General features: G+C 40.6%; 1 protein-coding gene across 1 annotated transcript in view; it reads left to right on the forward strand.

The window, feature by feature from the left end:
* ABCB11 (ATP binding cassette subfamily B member 11) overlaps nucleotides 1–18,046 on the forward strand; it is a 69,156-nt gene that overhangs the window by 35,483 nt on the left and 15,627 nt on the right. The window contains exons 15-21 of the mRNA XM_067549293.1: nucleotides 217–387; nucleotides 2,694–2,895; nucleotides 3,654–3,735; nucleotides 5,499–5,631; nucleotides 8,244–8,408; nucleotides 14,090–14,194; nucleotides 14,302–14,463. Of these exons, the coding sequence (XP_067405394.1) occupies nucleotides 217–387; nucleotides 2,694–2,895; nucleotides 3,654–3,735; nucleotides 5,499–5,631; nucleotides 8,244–8,408; nucleotides 14,090–14,194; nucleotides 14,302–14,463 (1,020 nt within the window). The remainder of the gene's footprint in view (nucleotides 1–216; nucleotides 388–2,693; nucleotides 2,896–3,653; nucleotides 3,736–5,498; nucleotides 5,632–8,243; nucleotides 8,409–14,089; nucleotides 14,195–14,301; nucleotides 14,464–18,046) is intronic.

An 18,046-nucleotide genomic window follows, 5' to 3' on the forward strand; every position in this document is an offset into this window, starting at 1 on the left:
CCCAGTTTGGGAAGAAAAGCTTTGTTAAATATGGAGGAGTCTGCTCTATAGCTGTCTAAAGGATCTGAAATCATAATACACTGTACTTGCCTTCCAAAGATTGCTATTCAGTTTGGGCCAGCTCCCATGGAAATCTATGAGAGATTTTTACTATTGATGTCAATGGGAACAGAATAGAACCCTTTGTTATTTATTCCATTTTTCTCTTCCTCCCAGCAATTTGACACTCTTGTTGGAGAGGGTGGAGGCCAGATGAGTGGAGGTCAGAAACAAAGGATAGCTATTGCTCGCGCCCTTGTCCGAAACCCTAAAATCCTGCTGCTAGATATGGCCACGTCAGCATTGGACAATGAAAGTGAAGCTATTGTCCAAGAAGCACTTCATGAGGTTTGCTATGTTATATCAGTAATCAGTATTAATGGGGCAGAAATATGTTTTCAAAGCATTTTCAAAGATGCTTTCGTACTGTTTTAAACAAGTGTTTGACCTCTTTTTTTTTTAAGAATCTCAGCAGTGACAGAGAATTGCTGTTAACACTTTCAATCAAGCTGAAACATTTTTTAAAAAATCTGTAGCGCTGTTGATAAAAGTTCCATTCATTCTTTATAATAAAGTTCCAAAATATGCATTTGAAATTATACACAATAAGAATGATTTTATATAAGTCATTGTGCACAGTCTATCAGTATGAAAGTCCACAATGTAGCTTTTCTATGGATTTCAGCTGAGTGGCTATTTTGAAATCAAAATGTGAACATATTTTGAGCTTATATTTCAAAACCACCTTTTGCTTAGAAATGCTCCTATTTCTACCTCAGAAATCAGCTTTGTCTTGGGGGTCCATTTATGAGTGAAAAATTCATGCAATGGAACAAAATTTTTGGCAAAATGGGTCTAACTTAGCATTTATAGCAAAGTGAAATAACTCAGATTTTGAAGCAGTTTTGCTTTTAATTGTGAATATGAGAACTATTTTTACCATTAGCACACTATGATCTCTTTTTGAAAAGAGGCCAAAATTTTCAAATTTGCTTGTTTCAAATCCAAGGTTTGCTATGCTGAAGGGCTCACTGAATATCCTCAAGGATTCATAGAGGCCTCAGAAAACTTCACATACACTTAGGGATTTCTTCCACAGACCAGTTGGCATTTCTGCTCACAAACAACATGGTTGCAATGGATTATACGAACAGACAAAGGATTTCTGTCCCCTTTGTTAGGCCAGGAAACAATGTATCTGTGAGAATGGTGCATTCAGAAAAAGGTAACCATGTCTGCAGAGCATCTGTCAAGTGCCAAATATACTACTGCCAATGATTTGAGTCATAAAGGGGTGGATTAGTGTAATCAGCCACTCTGGCCCTCACTGCCTATCTAATTTCTGCCACGTGAGGTTACTTTGACATGGACTTGTTTTAACTCGTAGCAGCTCTGAGACGTTTTGGTCCATGGCAGGCAAGGACTCATGATGCTGTCAGATGCTTCTTTCACATAGTGAGAAGGCCTCCTTTGTGCCTTTTTCTTAATTTCTTTTCATTCCTAGGAACTAAGAAAAACTTGCGAGGTCAGGGTGAACTCTGTTGCTCTGACAAGAGCCTGACAAACTTGCTTTTCAGCTGCACTGGCTCTTTCCTGGGAACAGCCTTTCATTCTTTACCTCCGCCAAGAGCTCCATCAGCTCCAGCAGCTAGATTGAGTAAAGCACCCAGACCTCAAGGGTTTCTAGCTCAGGAGGACATTTCTTCCAGAGAGCAAATACAATGTTTCTAGAGTCCAGAAAGTCTTCACAGGGGAAATAATTCTGTTTCTAAGCAGAATCTGTTTAAGAAACTCATCCAGAACAAATGTTTTGGTCCATTTTAGGCTTCCTTTAATCTCTGATGTCTAAGACGACAAAGGGGTTGCTCACCAAGGTAACTCTTGCTCTCTGATTATACTGATTCCCCAGAGCAGCATGGACCCTCCCTCCTCTTCTCAACTTCAGAGTTCAAGTTCTAAAGCTTCTGGAGATAGAGAGGAACTGAGGGACAGTTTGAAGAGGCATATTATTTATACCTTTGATCTGTGGAATATAAGGCTCTAGGAATCTGTCTGTGACCCCCTAACTGTCAATTTCCTGCTTTAAAGAGTTCTGTGTTGTACAGATACTATGGTGATATGGGCCATTTACACACCCAGATAGATTGGCTGTGTGCTAGGCACGTGTTTCCTGCAGAGTGGTTCTGCGGAGGCAATAAATTCAGAGGACACGAGTTACCTTGGTAAGTGATCCCTCTTCACTGATTGCACTATCATCCTTGAAATCAGAGAGTAATCAGTTTGCACATCCACCTCAACTCCAGCTTCATTTTAGATCAAAAGCCTTGACCCTTGTAATTACCATTCAAATGACCATTCACTGCCCTTAGATGTAGTATCTTTAGTAATAATTATTTATGTAGCCCAGCAAACGTATGTGGTGCTCTACAATCCATGCAGAAGAACTTACAGTCCAAGACCAGGTGCTGAGAGGTGCTGAGGTCAGTGAGAGAGAGTGGCTTTCAGTAGGGGCTTGCTCCAAAGCCCATTTAAGTCAGCTTTTGACTTCAGTGGACTTTAGATCTTGCGCCAGGTGCTCAGTTCAGCATCTCTCAGGATATCGGGTTGCTGTCCTACCTATATTGTTTTTCCTCCTCTCTCTCTCTCTCTCTCAGGCTCGCCTTGGGCGCACTGCAATCTCAATAGCTCATCGTCTGTCCACAGTCAAAACTGCGGATGTCATCATTGGGTTTGAACATGGAAGGGCTGTCGAGAGAGGAACACATGAGGAGCTACTGGAAAGGAAAGGGGTTTATTTCACACTGGTGACCTTGCAAAGCCAAGGAGACAAGGCACTTACTGAAACAGCCATGGAAAGCAAGTGTTTCATTCTGTTATTAAGAAATTAAGTTAAATCCCACAGAACACAGAGCATCTATAGAGTCTTTTGTTAGTGTTGGCTGACTGTTCTCTGGTTTTCCTGAAGGCTCAGTTTTAGTGTCCATAAAAGCGATATACCGATAGCCGTGGCCAAAACGTGTTTTAGCACATGCCATGCTGAACAACCTTCCTCATATAGATCTGTGAGCATAGATCACCTCTGATCTGCAAAACCCTGGCATTTTATATTTCCATTTACTACTGACAGTTCGGCGATGTTGTACTGAGAAAACAGACAAATTATGGCATATGCTGAGGCTGCCCTATTTGTTTTACTAAGTGATCTGAGGTAGATTTGAACCCCAGCTTCCAGAAGTAAAAAGCTAATAGAATGACCTGTTGTACTGCTATGAAACAATACACTATGATTATCTTTGAGGATGAAAGCATTTCCTGGCCCTCAATAACTTGTAGTACCAAAAAAAGTACCAAAAAACACCCTTAATAGCCACACCCAATGTTTCAAAATACTAGTGTCATATTAAATTTACCCAACTTTATTATGTCAAATATAAATTAACATAAAACTTGAAGAATTCTAATGCATAACAGCAAAGATTAATTCTATTCCTTTTGGTAATGTATTCTATAAGGTATTGCAGCTATGTACTGGAGATATATTTCTGTTTTGCAAATAAACAATTGGTTTAGCTCAATTTTAATATACACTGAGTTTCTAACATTATATTTTACAGTTGCAGAAAACAACTTGCTTCTTAAGCCAAATCTTAAGAAAGTCCAGTCTTTTAGCCATGGGAGCTATCAAGGCAGCTTGCGGTAAGCCTTTTAAAACAGTGACACCTCTTGATACATTTCTAGACATTCGTATTCTTTGGTGACTTCCGAAATCACATGGTGCTGATGCTGCACTGCCTTGGATGGTGCAGAATAGGGGAAGAGAATGTTGCAAATACCTTAGCTAAAGCACATAGAGGCATGGCAGGTGTGAGCCAAATGGAAATGTATAAACTGTATACAAAGACATCCAAGCCCATGAAGTCAATGAGAAGACTCCTATATTTAGTCCCTCTCCACCTTCTGTGTACTCTAATCTTATGCCCATATGCTTAAAAGGTGCGGGATTAAAGGAAGACTGGGGGTGCCCATAGGTGGGTTGCCTTATTCCCCTCTGGGCTCCCTATTAAGGCACAAAGTGACCATCAGACAAGACAAGTATGGCTCCTGTTTTACAACAGTACACATGGCTAGGGAGTAGCACTGGCATCTCTTCACATTAATAGCTTACTCTCTTGTACTCGTACAGCAGACCTTGGTTTATGCAAATACAGGATCAGGGACTTTAATTTGTGTAGCCATTTACATTGTCTATACAAGACTTCTCATCCATTTGACCCAATATAATGACTGATGAGGATGGCCACTGTGTTGAAGCTATAGGACCAAATCCTGCCCTGTGCTGCACAGGTAGTGGAAGATGGTATCTGGTACTTCTTCACCCCACGCTCTAGGCAGCCAGGATTCTGGCATGTTTTCATACGTATGTACATACATGTATTCATATATTTACTCTAGTTAAAATCAATCCAATACCTTGGTAAAAATTACGTGTGATGGAATGTACTGATAAATTTGAGGAACCTGGACATTGTGTTTAAGAAGATACATCTTAATGCTAACACACATGGGCATTTTTGTTCCTAATTTTACTCAGGCTCAAGCATTAAAAATTATAATCAGTGGGCAAGATCCTGAGAGCAGCAGACCAGCCCAAAATTCCATTTACCTTAATGGGAGTTGCAGGTGCTCAACTGCTAATTTAGAAATAGATTACAAAGAAACTGATACATCTCTCTTCTCCCTGGCTATAGAAACATTTATGAAAATGACAGCAGGGTCTGTTTGGATTTCACAACTCACTTCTGTCACTGTGAAATCCTCTTTCTTTGCCACAAATTTTCTTCTGATCAGATCATTAAGATTATTTTAGGCAGGGCTGCTTCAGACAACACTGCCAAACCAGCAGCTGTCAGATCATGGGGCACCATACGGTCAGGGATAGGAGGAGAATTACAGTATATTTGATGAGTGCTCATGCTCTAATACTGTGCCTACTACAGCTGTGCCTGGTACAGCTGCTATGTAGTGACTGAGGGTCCTGTGGTGAAATTGACTAGAGCACCCCGAGGCTGCAGGCTACCCCCACACTTCTGTGGCTGTGGCAAACACATTGCAAATTTAACAGGAAACACCCAACTGCTATTCCCCTAGTTTCCCCACAAATACAAGCTGCATTTTCAGATATAAGAGCACTAGGTGTGGCATATAAACCTGAATAGAATATCTGTTCCTGTTATGGGATTCCTCCTTCCCACAGTTTAGAAGACTGCCTTTTATGCAGCCACCTTTCTCAATCTTGGGCCTTTGCAGCAATAGAGTTTGCAGGAGTCCTCAGATTTGCTTCAACAAGATCTGATTTCAGGTCATGATATAAGCCCCGATAAAAACTGACCCCGTCTTCAAAGCCCACATTGTGTCATCCAACCCAGAGGAACAGACCTTCTCACCCTTCTGTTTCACAGAGCTTCAATGCGGCAGCGTTCCAGGTCTCAGCTCTCTGACATGGTACCCAGCCATCCATTATCAATTTCAGGAGACCACTCAGAGGCTATGTATCGAATGTCTGCGTATGAAGATGGCACATCTCCACAAAAGGTCAGACATCATCACTCATTATGAGATTGCAGATAGGGCCAAATGATGCAAAACATGCTTTGTCTGATAATAACATACAGATAAGTATTTTTGTTATAGGTGGTTGTGGGTATCATCTTGCATGTATCCTTTTATTTATATTTAAACAAAGGTATTACTCCAGGCCTCTACTGTCTATGAGCTAGGTGCTGCATTTGATGGCATCTGTTACATATATACCCCTACACAAAGCCTAGCGGAGAGTAAATCTGGAGATCTGGGTGTAGGTGAGGTTGAAGTAAACATACAAAAGCAGATACACGTTACATGAGGGGAAATGCTCATTATGTGGAGTATAATAGCGGCTCAGAGATAGAAATTGCACTGCTTGTTCATAATGGAGCAAGTCCCTGTATCTTCTGTGGTCAATAGATAGTGTAACTGGGGCTTCATCCTGAGGCCACTGAAGTCAATGGGAGAGTCCTGGTGACTTCACTGGCCTTTGGATCAGTCTCCTGGAGTGGAGCTACATGGAGGATAGGGGCAGGATGCCTTAAAAATGGCCAGTTCAGAACTAAGCATTCAGGAATATGCACTGTGGATATTTACAAACCTCCCTGAAGCTGCCAGCACCAATTCCAGGAACGTCATCGGTTCTGTGTAGGGCAGTGTGCGAAGCGGGGACTATTGCTGCCCATACCGTGCCTGTTCCCTGGGTAAACAGCGGACGCCCAATCTTCATGGCTGGGGCTCTGGCACCTTTGGCTTTCACCAACCCCAATGGAAAAAGGAAAAAGCAGAACACTCTCCCCTCCCCCTCCTCCCATATATTTCTAGTAAAAAGATGTACAAAAAGGCACATTTCCAGGAATCTGAGCTGAAATAAATGAGCAGGGCTCAGCACATGAAGTGTTGTAATAGCCATTCTCTCCGAAATCAAAGACTGGGGTAAGGAATCATTTGATGATGAATCTTCTGCACTTACTAGAAGTAATTAAGAGCACACTGCACCTGACGTGAGGACAACTCACATAAAGTGAGGTGTAATTAGTGTATGACTCTGAGGTCTCCTTTTCGTTCTAATTATAATGGGTGCGTATTCATCCTGCACACAGTGTCTACTCAATGCGTACAACCAGTGTTTTGAAACACTACCTAAGAATTTGCCATGAACAATACAATAAGTTACCCTGTGATTAAATAAATTGAGGCCTCAGTAATGGCTCTTGCAGCCCTAGAGTTCCAGAGGGAAGAGAAGGTGAACTGCTTAAACTGCGGTGGCTTGAAGCATAATGCCAGCATAGGAGGGCAGCAAGTATAAAGATCCTGTTAACCCAGGTGTAACTCCACCAGAATCAGGGAAGTTACCCCAGGAGTCCCAGTCCTATCAGCAGCGTTGGAGGGAATGTGCTCTGAGGCATCTCTGTGATAGCAAGTCCCTCCCTGGAGCTCAGGAGCACAAGGCACTCTTATTATGACTGTTTCCTGCACTTTTTCTTATGGCCACTGAAGCCCTCAGTGTGGCAATTATATAATTAAGAGACATGCCAATATTTTACTGTTGAGTAAAGATTTTACTAATGGCAGAGAGAGATTCCTATAAAGCCTTTGAAATACCAATTTGAAAGAAAATGTATAACATAGAAATAAAGTGTTTGTGTCTGTGTACATTTTAATACTTCACAAAGGATTTTCAGCTTGTTCTTCAACCTCTACATGGTGACATTTCTCTAAGGCTTCTAGGCCTCTCTTGAGCACTGAATCCTATGAAACAATGTTGAAATTTCAAGCCAGATCTATGAGTGGATAGCTCAGCGGTCAGCTCACTGTTTTTATGTACTTCCCTCTTGGCTCTGCTTTCAGAACTAAGAGAACCTGGGACTAGGGTGACCAGATAGCAAGTGCAAAAAATCGGGACAGGAGTTAGAGGGTAATAGGCACCCATATAAGAAAAAGCCCTGACTATTGGGACTGTCCCTATAAAATTGGGACATCTGGTCACCCTACCTAGAACCACCATTGCATAGGCCTTCTTGACTCAGCCACAGTTGCTCATAATACAAGTTGTAGTTGAGAGAGACTCAATTGTCTGGTGAACTGAACACAGAGAGTAAAATTGTGCTCCCAAGATCCGTGAGAGCCTCTGTGTGTGGCTCTTACTAACACCCTCACAGTAGTAGGAGGTGAACTGCCTCTGTGGCACTGTCCCTCCCGCTTCCAGGCCCTAGCAGAAGACTCTCCCTAGGGTCAGAGTTTCCACAGGCTGGGGCTGGGAGTGGAGGCTGCGTGATGAGTGGGTGCAGGAATACACTTCATTCCAACACCTGCCACTCAGAGGCTAGCCAGGCAATCTGTGTATGGTGTGGGAGTGTTGATTGTTAGACTGCTCAGAAGCAACATGACAATGATGCCATGCTACTAACAGCACCATTTTTTAAAAAAAAAATCTGGCCGTGGTGAAGTTACATGCTGAAGCTGGAAATTCTCTGCATGTGTGCAGTGTAAAGGTCTAAACAGGATAACATGGGCTGTGAAATGGAGCTCACTAAAACTATCCTGTTGTGTGGAGATGAATCTGTTATGGATGTCATGGAGGGAATGTTTTTGCTTCATAAATCTAATATATTTTGTAGGAAACATTTGAGGACGAAGAAGGGGAAATGGAACCTGCACCAGTCACCAGAATTTTGAAATACAATGCTCCAGAGTGGCCTTATATGTTGTTTGGATCTCTTGGTGCAGCTGTGAATGGGGCAGTCAATCCACTCTATGCTCTGTTATTCAGTCAGATTCTTGCGGTAGGTCATGCTAATGTTTTTAAATTCACACAGTAGTGTTGGTTATTCCTTGTACACCTTTAGAGCTTACAGCAGACAAGAGTGGATGAACAAACTGAGACAGGAACTGCTAACTGCTAATCTCAGCACTGACACTGACTCCTGTCATTTTGGGCAAATCTTTTAACCTCTCTGCCTCATCTTCCCCCTCTGGCAAGTGGAGATAATCCTTCCTATCTAGCTGAGCAGGGTGATCTTCTCAGTAAGAACCTGTTCCTGCTGTAGTCTATTCTACATAGCTTCTTATGCCGCTCTCATTACCATAGTATTAAAGTGCCTTGCAGAAGCACATTAAGCAATGTGACTAACATCCGTGAAGTGTGGTTCCTTCTTTCTGTCATCCCGTCCCCAAAGGGGAAAAAGTGTGTTTGCTGTGTGATGTAATGTGTCGGTGGCTTGGGGTGGTTTGTATTTGTATACACTGCTCTGTGTTCGCATTAGAGGAGGCATAGTCAAAGAAGTGTGCCTTACACTTGGAACAGGAAGTGGTGAGGTTTTTTGTGGTTCCTGCAGGAGTTTGATCCACAGGCTTGGACCGAACCCCAAGAAAGTTCAAACTCCTGCACCGATGAGCTTCACCTAATGAATTAGGGCATGATTCATGCTCTTACTGAAGTCTATAAGAATCCTGCTATTGACTTCAATAAGACCATGATTCAGGCCCTAATTAATTAGTTAATGTTTGTAAAGTGCTCTGTATGTGCAAATTGTTGTTAATTGAATTGTGTCCAGTTTTGGGCCTCCCACTACAAAAAGGATGTGGACAAGTTGGAGAGAGTACAGCGGAGGGCAACCAAAATGATTAGGGGGCTGGAGCACAGGACTTATGAGGAGAGGCTAAGGGCACTGGGCTTGTTTAGTCTGCAAAAGAGAAGAATGAGGGAGGATTTGATAGCGGCCTTTAACTACCTGAAAGGGGGTTTCAGGGAGGATGGGGCTAGGCTGTTCTCAGTGGTGGCAGATGACAGAACAAGGAGCAACGGTCTCAAGTTGCAGGGGGGGGAGGGCTAGGTTGGACATTAGGAAAACGTTCTTCACTAGGAGGGTGGTGAAGCACTGGAATGGGTTACCTAGAGAGGTGGTGGAATCTCCATCTTTAGAGGTTTTTAAGCTGAGGCTTGACAAAGCCCTCGCTGGGATGATATAGCTGAGGTTAGTCCTGCTTTGAGCAGGGGGTTGGACTAGATGACCTCCTGAGGTCCCTTCCAACTCTAATATTCTATGATTCTATGATTCTAAATACCTTTTTTTTCAGGTAACATGAAAAAAAAGAGAAAAATATCTATAACAAAATGCTATTTCCCTTTTTAAGTTTCTTAATCTGTCCGTCACCCCCAGCAGGAAATCTCCTGTTACATCAATGTACTAACAGAGACAGGGCCTAGGACTCTTGGCTTACTTAGCATCCACCCCAGTGCAAGATCACAGCTATTACAAATACCAGTCTAGAAAATAAATTACTATGGAAACAGAGCCGAATCCCTGCTAAATCTCACCTATCTGTGTAGTGCCACTCTCCTCCCATGGAAAATCAATGTTTTTTAGGATCAGGCCTATACTTTGACCACAAGTGTCAAATTGTAATAGTACATAAAGCAAAAGTAAAACACTTCAGACTATGAAAATATTAATTAAATTATGTTGAACATTACCCAGGCACTATTCTGTGAAATGGAGGGACATTGTCCACTATTTGAGCCCCTAAATTTGACCCATCTTCTATTTAAGACCTAATGGAGTTGCATAGCAGTAAGCAAGTGCAGACGTTAGCTTTCCATGCCTAAAACCACAGTATGAATCCATCACATTGTAAGCGCCCAGTCCTGAGAGACATGAAGGTTTTAGGCGCCTAACTCCCATTGAAATCATTAGTAGTTGGACACCTAAATACCTTAAAGGATCTGGGCCTGAGCTCTGCCTGCAAGATACTGAGTACCTTGATCTCCCTGGATGAATTCCTCATCTATAAGGAATGGGTCCATTGGGAGATGAAAATGCTCAGCACTTTGCAGGAAGCACTATGCATTCTGGAACAATTGGGCCCCAACAGAGATACTTTAAAAATCAACACCTATGCTTTATTATCCATAGCCCTAGAATGTTTTTGCTGTGGTAATGCAGGGCCGGGCAGACAGTTTGCAAATAGCTCGAGTGCATACCCTATTCCAAGAGCTTTATGAATATCCTCACTGATGATGATGATAGACTTGTTGGCTTGTTCTGGACGAGAACTAAGCTCCGGGAAGTGGGAGAAAACACATTTGTGAATAGAAGAAGCCAAATCTAGTTGACACAGGGAAAAGTTATTTTCAACGGTCTCAGATGTTGCTATAAAAATAGACTGAGATTAAAAGAAGTGAATAATAAAAAGTAAAAGTGCCAATGTATTTAGAAAGAAGCCAGTTCACAAATGCAGCAGAGACCATCAATGCAAGCACAGAATTGGCTTGTTCTATTTATATTACAAATAATAAGGCTGCTTTTGACACACAAGTAAATGGTTCTCCTTCCATTCAATGTCAGCTGCAAGTAGAATTTGTGAGGAAGGGCGCAGAGGGTATGCCCTATGGTCTCAGTTCTGGTCAGACCTTCTGCACATGCTTCAGGCTCAGTTGGGAACAGCACTTATGCAAGTGATTATGTCCCAGAGAGTGCTCTGAATGGGATGCTTTCCTGAATCAGAGCCTGTAACAGGAGCCCCAGAATGAATTGTGATCAACTCAGCCAGAATTCCTCCTAGAGCTCCTACACAGTGCATGCTGCAGGAGTAGCTCTGCAATCCTTTAACTGGGAGTAGGCTGTGCTCTGCTGTGCACTCGTCTAGCATTGCTAGTTGGTGAGGAAAGGAGGCACAGTCATGGCCCTACCCTCAGAACGTCTCCCTGCATCCTTTGGAGAAGCTTGTACCTGCACTATCAGGAAGCAGTAGCATGACTTCAGCCACTATGTGGATGGCAAATGTTGGGGAGTTTAAGGAAGAGAAGGTGCTTTGCACTCACCCCTTTCACTTGCCCAGCTGGGGCTTGCTCCTGCCCCATTGAAAATTTGCCATTTTGAGTCTAGTGGGGGGCAGGATCAAACTTTTGGTCACAGTCACCTACCTTCTAGCCGTAAAGAAGCAATAAAATCCACAATTTATGATGGCTCTAAATAAAGGGAAATATTGGAATTTTCCCAAATGCACAAGAGTGCACCCCTGTAAATGTTTATACTGAAATAAAGTATACTTTATCCTGTTTCAAAGTCATGTAGTATGATCCATAATACACATTGTTAGTTTTATAAATTAATATTTCTGTTCCTTCAATAGACTTTCTGCTTTTACCATTTCAGATGAAGAAAGCTGGTTCTAAGAGCAATTATAATAATTAACATCTGTTATTCTCACATTTGCTGAGTTTTGTGCTGGTTTTTTGTTTTTTTTGTTTTGTTTTTTTTAAGTATTTTTCATCCCATTTATATAAAGTTTTGACATATATTATATACTTATAATGCCCTGTGGTGCAAGGATACAGAAAAGGACTAGAACTTAGAGCAATTAGACCTATTTTCTAATCCAGACTCAGCGTGGGACATAATTCATCAAGTCATTGACTTTAGCTTCTTGTGTCTCATTCAGCTCAGATATAAAACTGGGCTAAATCCTACAGAGAAACAGATGCTAAATCCTAAATTTTATCTTTCCAGCTACATAAATTACAAATATTTCCCAAGGTTGCTCACTGTTTGAGACGTTAAGGATAAAATGAGCTATGGAGAGTATTGCAGGTTGCATCGGGGGACAAGAACTGCAGCAGATGCATCCTCATATATTATGCTTTTATGATGATGGATTAATAAGAGGAAATAACATAAAAATGTGGTGGGTTTTTTTTTTAAATAAATGAAATTATTTTGGCCAATTATTTTGGCCAAGTCAGATGCGCTGCATTTGAAAGGTTTTGGCAGAGCACAGACATTTGGAGCAGACTTTAATCTCTCAACATTAAATGCAAGTCGGGCATTGTTATTTTGGATTTTGCAGGGTTTAGTTTGTTGCCAAGGAGCTGATACTGAAAGTTAAAAATTACTTTGAAGCAGCTTTGCAATTCTCTATGCAATTCCTATTCCAATTCCTTCTAAACAATAATTTGTGTAGATCACTGCTGAACTATGAATACATTGAGTTGACCTTTTAAGACTAAGGCATATATGTATTTTGTGGGATTTCATTTATTGCATTTATAACTAAGAAGAAAATTCCAGCAGCCCTTTCTATTGCCAGCTATTTAGTCACAAGAATTTAGGACAGTTTAGATGTAAGTATTAAAGGTCAAATCTATAACCTGTTTTTAGCCACTTTCAAGAGCTAAACATGTTGATCTGTTGGAGGATTGGCAGTTGTATAGTGATTTTACTTTTGAAATCCAGTTAGAATATTAGAACTATTGTCATTTTAGCAGAGATGTCCAAATACGTGCCTCTTATACCCATCAACATGGTAGGTATTCCAACTGACAGTACTCCTAGGAACTGGAAGTGCTAAAAGATGACTAGTTAGGTATGGACCATTACTTCATCGGCAATTGGTTTAATAGCAGTGGATAAAAAGAACAGACATAAACGGAAGAGATAAAAGAACAGTATTTGGGAGGAAAAAATATTCCTAATCTGAGCTCTGGACATTTTTTCTAATGGATTCTCTTCCCAACCCACACTGGCAAGAGAGTGCTTTATTTTCACGTGGGTTCAGCAACATGTGGGACCTATGTTCTCCCTTTGAAGCACGCTTATATCTTCCATTAGCAGCATCAATTCGAGCTGTTCATGTGCATCAATGGGTGAATCGTCGTGATTTGCAAGTATGGATTTGGAACATATGTACTTGATTCTGTATTTTCCAATGAGCTAGCAGCTGTCATAGATATAATGGGTGTTAAGGGAGCTGCTCTATTGCTTTATAGAAAGAAGAGAGGAATTGAGTCTACTAATCTTTTCCACAGTCTTGTGACTTCAGCCAGTGTTCTCTGGATCGCAGTTAGATCCCCTAACTCTTTTTCAGTAGAGGATTGTTTTGGCTGTAATTAGCTATGTGCAGCAAATGGTATTATGCTCAGTGACTGCACATAATATCTTCTGCCTCTGTTTTTATTCTTGTTAACCGTGAAGCAAGCTTTAAACAGGAGGAAAAGGCCAGAGTTAGTTTAGGAAAATAAGAAATGCCATACTGATCTTAACAATCCCATCCATTAGCCTGTCACTAGCAGTAGCCAGTGCCAGATGCTTCAGAGAAAAGTGTAAAAACCACATACAGGGTAATTATTCCAAGGGAAAATTTCCTCCATCATTGAAACTTGTTGCTTTTCAGTAGCACTTGAGGTGTATGGTTTTATGGACTGTTTCTCGTCCATTGGACATAGTGTTGTAACTGCAGAGCGAGTATCAGTGATAGCATGCCCTCAAACTCTAAGCTGAAACTTGTGATTTTGCACTTTGTGGCTAAGGTCCAGCTCTACAAAGTACATCCAAAGTAGAATTTATTTCAGATCACGATCTGGATCTTAGCTTCACAGCTCAAGCTCAGACAAATTCTGCTTACCCTGTTCACATAAATACTGGTATTGACAATCTAACATTATGGCATTCATTTTTTTCCCCAAAAGACTTTTTCCATGCCTGATGAAGAAGAGCAAAGATCACTGATCAATGGCATCTGCCTGCTTTTTGTCCTGGTTGGAATAGTATCATTTTTCACACAGTTCCTGCAGGTAATGACAATTTATTAAACTTCTGTTTTGATAGTTTCTTTTTCTGTGCATGTCTGTTGGGGTGTGTGTGTGTGTGTAATAAATGTATTTGTTCTTATGCATACTAGGGATACACATTTGCAAAGTCTGGTGAGTTGCTTACAAGACGGTTAAGGAAAATTGGTTTTCAAGCTATGCTAGGGCAAGAGATCGGTTGGTTTGATGATCGCAGAAACAGTCCCGGTACCTTGACTACAAGACTTGCAACAGATGCATCACAAGTTCAAGGGGTAAGAAGTCATATATTAGGAATTATCTTGATCCATGCTAATTACTGAGTTTCTTGTGTGTAAACAGTATTATTGTGCGTAAACAGTAAAATATATACCCTCACCATTTCTACTCTCACTAGCGATCTAAGCTATTTCCAATGTGTGCAGTATCCATCATAGACTGGCACAGTGATCAGTTACTTTCTGTGTAAAGAAGTAAATGCAGAACTAGAGTCAGATCCTGCTGTCTGTTGTACCAGTGTAAACAGATCAATGCCATAAAAGTCAGTAAAGTCACCACAAGCCACCAATATACCTGAGAAAAATTCAGGACATAATCTTTAATTTCTCATTCCTGAAGGTGGAATATTTCCATAATCACTAAATGCATATTTTTGAAACATATCACAGTTGTTTTCAGCCAAATTAATCAATAGTAATATCATTGATTAAACAGAATTTTCAGCCTGGAGTGGAGTTTATTACACGTTGCTGTTGTGATTTGTACTAACAGTCCACTTAAGAAAAGCACTCCCTACTACTACATGGCTCGCCATTTTGGGTCAGTCTCAGACTGGCATGGATAGTATTGCAGAAGTAATGCTCAAATGGTTTGGGGAAGGATGCCTGTGAGCAGCACCCCCTACTGGTTAAAGGTGTGTGCTGCTGAGTTGTGTGTGTGGTAAACCACAGCACTGATACTTGGCTCTAAAGCAAGTAACTTTTTTTCTACAAACACAGAAAGATGTATGAACTTTTTTTGTTGCTAATATTTTTTCTGTTTCAGTTTAACTGGTGATAGGAGTTTCACTGGACTTTTTTCTTCTTGGAAGGAATTTAAAATAAGAATGAGAGAGAGAGAGAGAGAAAAGAAAAGGTTGCAGCCTACAGCCAGGGCTGGATTTAGAGGCAGGAGACTCAAGCAACCACCTGGGGTGCTGGGTTTTGGGGGGAAGGGAGAGGGGCTGCGCTGGGCTCAGAATGCTGTTTATGTTGTTAAATACAGATTTTCAGATCCTAGCATGCAACTTTATCATCTTATATGACAGGGATAAATCATGCATGCAAATCGTGCATCAAAGTTGAGAAATGGGCCACAAATGCAATAAAAAAATAAGGTATTCAAAAGTTTAACAAATGAATGGAAGGGGGCACCAAAGACACTCCTTGCCTAGGGCGCCATTTGCTCTAGGGCAGGCTTTGCCTAGAGCTTCCTGTCAGCAGCAATCTCCCTTCCCCTTTTTACAGTTACATTAAGTTACAAAAACTTGCAGGTTCCATTTTAATTTTCATACACAAATTTCTTCACACCAGCTCTGCCTTAAAATAACTACATAAGTAAGAGCTTAGTTCTAGGCCAAAGTGGTATTGTCTTGCCTTCTCTGAAGATTGTAGTCACTGCAATCTACACAATGAAACAGAGCAGTGAAATGAACAAAGCCAAAAACTTTTCCGAACTGTTGAGTTTAGGTTCAGTTCTGTTGTTAATAAGCTAAAGATCTCTCTCAGTGGGTCATTATCTCATCAATCACAGAGGTTTTAACTCATCAATCACAAGTGGTCCCCTCCTGGACACATTCTTCACAGGTCAACAGGATCAGGGTAAAAATGTTATACACATTCCACCACTTGGTCACACACTAAATTTAATCTAAGTACAGAGTCCCTAGAATCATAGATACAAAAATTAAAATAATAGATACAAAACACTTAAGTTCATGCATAAAGGATAAGGGGGATTTATACACAAAAGAACCATGGGGAGTTTGATTCATTTGCTAACTGTCCCACCTTTCCTGACTAGATTACCAATTATGGCAGTACTAACCTACTTGATTAGGTGCTTATATGAGGTTCTAGTTAATGCATTCATGAAGGATTTATATTATTTTAACAAAATACATGGGTGATATTCAAAATTAACACAACTACACCTAACACTATTTGTAAAATGATTAATAATATAAAGGTACTTCTATCTATGTATTAGAAATAAGTAGGTCCAAGTCACCATAATGTATTAAATCTTCTAAAGCACCTTCCACTTTCTGCATGTCATTGCAAATTTCAGCAACATGGGTATCTTTTCAATCTAGTAATGCTTTTAGATTTAAGGTCAGTGGATCAATAATATGTCATTCTCAACATCTTTTTAATGGTTGGGTTTGCTTTGAATATTACTTTCATTCTGAAAGACTGGTGCAGGCATAATTATAGTTTGGCCAATAATACTACATGCATGAGGGATAAAACAAAAAGTTTGATCGGTGATATTGCCCATAAAGCTTCCATACAGAAAATGTTTATTGTTAGGTACTACACAATACTGTCCATCAATGTGATAAGCCATTTTACTGCTGGTGTGCATCACAGGACAGGAGATAGTGGCAGCTAGCTCATCTGTCTTGTTGGGCTGTGTTTGGCTGGCATGACCATAGCCGAGCACTGCGATGTTGAGGACATCACACCTACATAGGTATCAGTAGCCCTTTAAGAAGCAACTAGCCATAGGTGGTACCCACCAAGTTTGTGTGGCTGAATGAAAAACCAGCAGATCCATGTAGCTATAGGTGTTCTTTACAGATTCCTTCTTTTAAGTAACCTACTACTGGGCCTAATTTATTAAATATTGCCATGTTTGGGGTTTATATTGGTAAAGATACCGTAAATACAATATACACAGAATCCCACTCTCTACAAGATAGTTTAGAACAACATGTGCCTCAATTAGGATGTCACGTCACAGAGCCCAAATTTTGAATACTACTAAAGGGAATTTGTCTATGTGCTTTAACACATTGCCAAGTCGCATCGTACATTTGGGACAATACCATTTATTTAGGTGTTTCTTCTCAATAAGGTTTGGCACTTTTCCAGCTGCAACGTATCTTAATGTATTGGTTACCCTGTCTGATACATGGCTGCCATAAGTGGTGCAAATTATTTTCATTCCCACTTTTGTTTTTTGCTTTCTTCGTACTATTTTTAACCAGTTCATTGATTTTATTTTTTTTTTGCCTCTTTGCTTAAACAAATTGGCAATGTTAAACACAGTGTTCCTGTCTTCATTAGCTAGACTCTCAAGTCCCTCAGTCATAGGTGGAACTCTGTTAGCCCCAGGGTGTTTAACATAGTTAAAGTGTCTTTTTTTTGTTTTTAAAATCTGCTTTATTTTACTTGACATAATTGATTTAAAAAAGCCTGAAACAGATCCCATAATTTGTTTACGCTTTGTAACCCTTGTGTTCTAAAAACACCAGAGGAGGATTGAGTTTTCTGACTCCTAATAGCATCCCTTATTTGCTCATGATATACAGCCAATCTTTCAATTGGCATAGAATTGGACAATCTAGACATGGTATTTTTACACATTTCAATTTGTGTCATATACCAGGGTGAGAAATTTAAAACCACAGATAATATCTACAATTTATGCATTAACTAAAGGCAGGTATTGAAAGAGGGGTTAGCCCATTCTTTGGTCCAGGTTCCAATTTTGGCCATGAAATAGGTTCTATGGCTGTTGCCCTGGTAGTTGCTGCAAGGGGGTCCACTACCCTCACAATAATTCTTTTAGTTTCTGGTATGTGGGACCTCTGGG

The sequence above is a fragment of the Emydura macquarii genome, unplaced genomic scaffold, assembly GCF_026122565.2.
Source record: "Emydura macquarii macquarii isolate MOO-44397 ecotype Brisbane River unplaced genomic scaffold, CSIRO-AGI_Emac_v2 contig_1253, whole genome shotgun sequence".
In the NCBI taxonomy this organism is placed as follows: Eukaryota; Metazoa; Chordata; order Testudines; family Chelidae; genus Emydura; species Emydura macquarii.